This window comes from Hyperolius riggenbachi, chromosome 3, assembly GCF_040937935.1.
Source record: "Hyperolius riggenbachi isolate aHypRig1 chromosome 3, aHypRig1.pri, whole genome shotgun sequence".
Lineage (NCBI taxonomy): Eukaryota > Metazoa > Chordata > Amphibia > Anura > Hyperoliidae > Hyperolius > Hyperolius riggenbachi.
The window spans coordinates 316,447,853-316,455,468 of record NC_090648.1 but is presented as its reverse complement, the minus strand read 5'-3'; the positions used below and the strand labels follow the sequence as shown (position 1 = coordinate 316,455,468).

The following is a 7,616-nucleotide window of genomic DNA, read 5'->3' as shown; positions in this document are numbered from 1 at the left end:
CAATTCTATTGTAATTGTATATTCACATTAGTACGTTATCAGTGTGGCACAGTGGAATCTGTCAGCTTAATGCAAGGCAGGCTGTGCAGTACCTGCTAAGGCGTGTTGACAGTTGCACTGAAGCATACTTTGTCACCAAAGGACTCCCCCCCCCCCCCCTTTGATTTTGTTCCTGTTTTTACAGGGTACACAATGCCCCAGTGTGAGCCTAACCTATATTGCACTGTGTTGCAATGAAATTAAGGTGGCCATGCACTGGTCGATGTGGCCAACAGATAAACTCCTTGCAGATACCTTATATACTTGCGTATAAGCCTAATTTTTCGGCACAAAATGTGCTGAAAAGTTAACCCTTCGGCTTATATGCGAGTCAGTGGCACAGAACGGATGATGGAGCAGGTTTTGTTACTGGCAGAGGAGCGTAAAGATCGTGCACCAGTGATCCTGCTCTTGCCAGCTGGCTCCCTGCTGTGCCTGTGCAACAAGGTGTGCAGAGTGCGCTGCTCAAAACTACCTGTGTCCCCTGGCTTGTGGAGCAGAGCATGCAACATGTCAGCGGTGCAATGAATGGGGGATTATTCCTATGTGGCAATCACGCTGTCTTATATCTATGACGCCATCTAGTGGCATCTTGAGACACAGCTGTAAAATCCTTGGGGAACATCTGGCTATGTGGAGGGGGCTGACTTGTACTAGGGGCACATCAGGCAACTGTGGAGAGGGCTTTTCTGGGGAGGAGGATTATACACTAGTAGTAGTCAATTACTTTTTCCTGGTTTCTGAGGGAAAATTGGGTACCTCGGCTTATATGTGGGTCAGCTTATATGCGAGTATATACAGTTATCTTATCAAAGAGGGATCTATCTGATCGAATCCCTCCACATACTGTATACAGATTTTCACTTTTTTCAGCATGAAATCGGTTGAAAATCTGTGCGCACTGCCTGCCGAGTCTCCCCATCTATTTTCTCTTTCTAGCAGATTCTATCAAATGATTTAATCCGCCAGATATCAATGGAAAATATCGACTAGCATTTGCCACATGGTCTCAATTCACTAAGCTTAACTCCTGTCTTTAATAACTCTTCTGAGCTGTTTTACAATTATCACAATTATATCACCATGGTGATAACTGTAAAACAGCTCAGAAGAGTTATTAAAGACAGGAGTTAAGCTTAGTGAATTGAGACCATTGCACCACACCAGGATGCAACGTCAATGTACCCCAAGCGCCTCAAAACGTCAGAGCCATTCTACCAGCACAAGAAGGACCTACCCACTACCCAGTATGAGGCAGGTAAATGCTTTGGCTAATCAATGTCATCAGGATGTAGCTAGTTCAAAATACGGACGAATGCTCATTCTACCATGCCATATGTTGTAGTGTGTCTAGGTAGGTTTAGTACAGACAGCAGGCTACTTTACAATACAGATAGGTGAGAGGCACGCCCCCTGGTGGCGGCTGTCTGTTCCCTGATCTTGTTTCTCTCCTCCTCCGCCTCCTCCTTTCCTGTTGTTTTCAGACATGTGACAGTCCGTAATAGAGCAGCTGACCAGCATCTTTGCACTTCCTCTTTGGTGTTCCTGCATGTGTAAGCTTTTTGAAAACATGAAATAAATACGCAAGATTTTCTTCAAGTACAAGCAGCTGCGGCCGGAGAGGATGATACCCCCGGGATCGCTGGGCGTATGGCTCCGTCTGCTGGGAGCAGCCTACCTGTGCGTGGCCATCGCGGAGGGGAAATCCCGGAGACCGAACGTAGTGCTGATCTTGACAGATGACCAGGATGTCTCCATGGGCGGCATGGTAAATACTTACTGGGATACCCGCAGAGTCTGCATCTCTGCAACATTGTATCCAGTCCCTTTTATTTGTTTCATATTTGTGTTGGTTTCACTTCCTTGCAGTTATTATCCTTGTTTACAAATTGCTCGTATTTGTATTTTCCCGCAAATGAAGCAAACGCATTTCTGTGGAATCTTCTTTACTTGGGGCAAGGGGGTTGGGGGGACTTCTAGACTAGTAGTTTGCCATTTTGCATGTGTAATATTACTTAGTTGGGCAGTTTCAACACAGCTTTGAGGATGCAGTTTAGTTTGTCAGTACAGTGTTTTTTAAATATATTTTTAGAAGAAGGTGATTTGAAAAGTCACTTTTTGAGGTGTTGTGACAGCTGGGAAGACCTTGGCAGCAGGGGAGATTATAAAGGCCTCCACATAGTTATGCTGGTACACACGACGCAATTTCCCGCTCGATCGACTATTTCCGACATGTTCGTTCCGGTCTCGATCGATACAGCCGTCGATTTTCTCATGTGAAGTATGCAAAATCGATGGTTGCGAACCCGATTGAACATGTCCGAAATGATCGATCGAGCGGGAAAACGCAACGTGTGTACCCAGCATTAGGTACACACACTGCTTTTTCCCATTAGACTGATAGTTTGAATCATTAATTTCCAGCATATCGGATCTGCTCCTTTTTGAGACCGGGGTTGATTTTCAAATCCGTACTGCGCAAAATTGATCCCGTACTTGATTAGGAGCAAATCAGACGTGCTGCAAATTATCGATTCGACCTGTCAATCTGTAAGGAAATTGCATCATGTGTACCAGGCATAACGTTAAGGTGGCCATACATCAAGCGACTTGTGGCCGATTTGACCATGTGATTAAATTATTATATTCTGATCGGATGAAAACCTGTGCTGACAAGAGTGTGCCTGATGGATAATGCTACCTATTTCAGGCTGATTATCTGGACAACAGACAAACACGACGGAACCCCCAGCGCTGTCCTCATGCTACAATTGATTGGGAATATTCCTCCTGTGGTGTATGGGCAGGCAACAGATTTCTCTACGATCATAGAGAGATCTGTCTCTTGGTCGATCTGCCCATATGTCGTCTGATGTATGGGCACCTTTAGGCCTGGGACCCACTAGCATCGCTTTTCTAAGCGCTTATTTGTAAAAGTCTTGCTAATGTAATGCCCCTCAAGTGGGAGCAAACCCATAGCATTACATTAGCAAGAGCTTTTCATCATAAGCGCTTACAAAAGGCTTAGGGAAGTGCTGCTAGTGGGTTCTAGGCCTTAAGCCCCATATACACGATACGATTCTTTGGCAAATGTTCTATGGCAAATTGAATTGAATCCCAGATCGGACATGTCGGATTAAATAGAATCGCAATCGAATCACACAAAGAATCGTATCGTATAGATTGGGCTTAAGTGTTCATCAGATGAGACAGTTGCAGTGTGATGGTTTGGGCTAACAGTTTGCTGGTCTGGTAGGGATGAGCAGAGATTTTGAGATTACAGCAATGTGTTTTTATCTACAGAGAGTGGAATTACCCTGGAACCTGAAATGTAATGACCTATCGGATGCAGAAAGTAAACATTAATCATCTGTTGGGTATTATGGGAAATTCTGTTAATGTGATTGTGTGGACAACACCTTCTCAAACTGCTTGGCTTTAGATAGGTTGTAGTAAACTATGCCCACACTGTTCAGCCAATCGCAACGCCAGGTGCTTTAAAAGGATAACTGTTTTCTTTGAGGTTCTCTGCTGGGTGCCCTAAACTAGACTAGCACCGTGCAATGTTGTGGTTTAGTCCAGGGGAGTTGGTGTTCATTGTAGGGCAAAACAAGTCTGAATCCGCATTACCCCTCTGTTTACTGGCAGTCAGTATTACCTGCAATGTTGGTTGATCCTAATGCACTGCTCTATAGAGAGAAGGGGAGAAGCCAGAGACCCCTCAGTAAAGAGGGGAACAAAGCAAGTGGGCAGGAATTTCTCTGTAGCCTGCTTCTGGTCACCAGAGTTTCGATAGCAACAGATAATAGCAGATTCCTTTAGACATGGGACAGTTGGCTGACTCGATCACAAACCATTGATTTGGTCTTCAGTTGTCGGCTTAAATGTGTAAAACATCAAACACCAGAACTAATAAACAACAGAATGGAGTTGCTGGCACTAGAGGCTAATGTGTCGGCTGTGTGTTGCTTTACCACGGTCATTTGAGTGTTACATAGCCGCTAAACCTGCCAGCATCCTGAGCTGCATTGGGTGCATGATCCTGCTTGATTGGACAACCGCCAAACATACCCCAGGATTACTGACACTTATTTGTTAAGCTGGCCATACACTTATATATTTCCACCCAATGTTCCAAAACAATCAATTCCTTTCTGAAAACAATTGATTCAGAAGGAATCGATTCCTACCATACACAGCACATTCCAATCGATTCCAGCAGGGAATCTATTGAAAATTGATGAGTTGTACTGTTGGATGCAGTGCAAAGCTATAGGCCATCAATCTGCCAGTGCTCTTGCCCCGTCCCCAATTGTTTTCAGTTTTTCATCCTTTCCAATCGATACTTTTGATCGAAGTGCCTTTGGACTATTTCAGAAGTCCTGTTATAAGCCCTGTTTATTGTTCTGAGATTCGGCCATTCCTGGCTGTAGCTGCCTGCAAATACACTGTTCTCTAGGCCTGCTATCCAGATTCCTTCTGTTTAGTTGCACAGTGTTGCCACATGCTGAGGTGCTGAGCTGTTACATTTTCATGGAAGAAGCTCAAGGTTCAGGCAAATTATTAAGAGAAGTGGCTTTCAGAGATTTCCCACAGAGCTTCTCTAAAAACTATTTTTCAATTGTATTGTAGCAGAGCATGACCTCCTGCAACAAGGATGTGGTGTTCAGCAACCATAGTTGGGGCAACAAAAGAGTTCTGTTAAAGCAGATGGGAAACAGTATACAAAAATAGATACTTGCCTCCTGAAGCCACAAATCCTCCTTATACTGAATAGTTGATATATAGATATAGAAAAGGGAGGCCAAGCTGAAACTATTGTGTACAGAAACACTCAATTAGAGCCCTGGATTCTATACTCTGCATAGGGCCCTGGAGAGAGCAGTATTAGCAGGGGGCACCCAGGGGAATGGAGGTAATTGATGTTGTAATAGACTTCATGCTGAAATCTATTAGAAATTGATGTGCAGTGTGTGGCAATGATTGATCCTCTCTGGTCAAATGTTCTGCGCAGTGAACATGTGAACTTAACTAACTTGGCCTACTCCAGTCTATGATCTTGTGTGTCTTACTGCATATTACCTGTATTGTGTTGTCTGTCACCCCTATTATTATTTTGTGTAACCTTATTTATTGTACAGAACTGTGTGTAATATGTTGGTGCTTTAAAAAAAAATCCAATAAAAAATAACATCAATTAGAGAGGAAACACGTTGGGAGAAAGGTTTTAGAGCTCAGCTTTTAAATCTAAGCAGCATACTCTGTAAAATGATCTTAAAAACTTTGCACACTTGCAACCCCTGTGTATATTGTGTAATGCCTGGTACACACCCTGCAATTTCCTGGCAACAATCAGAAATCAGAAAGGACCTGTTGGAAATGATCGATTTGAGCCATTGATCTGATGGGAAAATGTCATTGATTACTGATACCAGCTACCAATTAATACTGTAGTGCTAGAACAATGGTTCATGATTGCTCAGTTTTACGCATTTTTTATTTATTTTGTAGACTCCGTTGAAGAAGACTAAAGCGCTGATTGGAGATCAAGGTTTTGCTTTTACAAATGCGGTAAGTACTTCAAAAATGTCAGTTTTATATGGCTTAGTGTGGGTTCTTTTATTTACATGTTATGCTATCCTGAGGTACTAGGCTTTATTCAGTTGAAAAAAGGACAAGAAAAAAATGTCTTGTGCAATTAAATTCAGACATCACACAGACTTAACCATATGATTCAGTTGCAGAATGAATTCTTGCAAGGCCACTGTAAAAATGAATGCTGCTTTCCTATGTATTGGATGATTTCTGTTGCTTTCTTTGAGCTGTGTTAATCCCAGACCTAAAATCATAACATTTTTAAATATATATAAACACAAATACAAAGTACATTTCTTCCAGAGTAAAATGAGACATAAATTACTTTTCTCCCATGTTGCTGTCACTTACAGTAGGTAATAGAAATCTGACAGAATTGACAGGTTTTAGACTGGCCCATCTCCTCATGGGGTTTTTTAGGTTTTTTGTTATCTTCAAAAGCGCTTACTGAGTGGCCGTTGCTCCACCCAACTGCCCCCCAAAAAGTGTATGGTGAGCGGGGAGGCTGGCCAGCATCTTTGTATAAATCTTTTTCAGAGAGTACCTTAATAAAGAATAAAGGCCATGCTCGGAATCCCCCATGAAGAGGTGGACTAGCCCAAAACCTGTCGGTTCAAGTTTCTATTACCTGCTGTAAGTGACAGCAACATAGGAGAAAGGTAGTTTATGGCTCATTTTATATATTGAAAGTGGTATGGGCGCTCCTCCACCCTATGTTAATTTCTCAAAAGACTGCCAGGCAGATCGCTATACAGAATGGAGGTACCAACTCCCTTAGAACACAGACACCAAATGTCCGTACAGCGCTCCCTAGCCCACAGTCACAAAGTTTGATATCAGTTCCACTGTCTGTAGCAATCAAAATCCAGTCAAACAATTATAATCTACCCTCTCACCGGCGTTACAATGGCTGACTATTACAGATCAGCAGAATACGCTTTTCAGATTTTCAGATGATATTCACTCTTGTTATCTTACTTCCTCCTAAGAGAACACTCGAGGAAAACAAGAGACCAGACATAGCGTAATCAAATATCAGGAATGCTTGTCCTCCACCAACACCCACTGGTGTCACCCTGTGTGCACAATGCTAAGTGATAGGTAGATTTCAGGCTCACCAGATGGGATGGCTGATTGAACTACAAATCAGCAAAATAGGCTTAAATGTATCCTAATGGCCCGTACTCACGGGCTGCAAATGTTGCCTGTCGCCAGCACACGTGAGCGTGTGGGCGACAGGCCGGCGACAGCTCCTCGCCAGGTCCCTCCGCGTACACACGCGGAAGAGGGACCAGCGGCGGGGCGGAAGCTGTCGCCGACGTTCCTCCTCCCTCCGCCGGAAGCTCCATATACTTTAATGGAGGTTGCTGTCGCTAGTCCGCGTACTCACGCGGACTAGCGACAGTTGCGGCGGAGGTGCGGCGGCGACTGTCGCCATGCGGTTGAAACTTACAATCGCATGGCGACATGAGCGACGGGCGACAGTTCGGGGTGCGCGCGCGTGCAACGGCCCATACTTACGGGCGACCTGTCGCCGCAACACGCGCGCGCCGCGTGTTGAGGCGACAAAAGTCCCTCGTGAGTATGGGCCATTAGACTCCTCCAATCATTGGTCCTGTTTCCGCTTGTTCCTCAGAGAAAGAAATTATGATAGAACATAGCGTGAACCTGCATAGATCTTAACAATTCCTCTTTTACCACAGATGTGCAAAAGTGTGTGCACTCCCGCAACCAGCACTGTGCATGTCATGCAGCCCAGTCCTCTGCATTCCACTATGTGATTTCCACCACAATAATAGTATAAATACAGGCTCACCGAATCAAAATACTTTAAACTGAATTCAGCTAAATAATAGCCACGAAGCACCTTAAGCTCCCACACCAAAACGATATCAAGATCGGTGTATTTGCGGTGCTACATAGACGGTTTCTCACATCCTTCCCCTCTGAGCAGTTTCTTCTACAGCCTTTTCGTCTTCCTT

At 44.1% G+C, this 7,616-nt stretch overlaps 1 protein-coding gene across 1 annotated transcript in view; it reads left to right on the top strand.

Annotated features, from left to right (window-relative positions):
• Positions 1-1,534: 1,534 nt before the first annotated feature.
• GNS (glucosamine (N-acetyl)-6-sulfatase) overlaps positions 1,535-7,616 on the top strand; it is a 49,582-nt gene continuing 43,500 nt past the window's right edge. The window contains exons 1-2 of the mRNA XM_068276749.1: positions 1,535-1,807; positions 5,551-5,610. Coding sequence (XP_068132850.1) covers positions 1,664-1,807; positions 5,551-5,610 — 204 coding nt within the window. The 5' untranslated portion in view covers positions 1,535-1,663. The remainder of the gene's footprint in view (positions 1,808-5,550; positions 5,611-7,616) is intronic.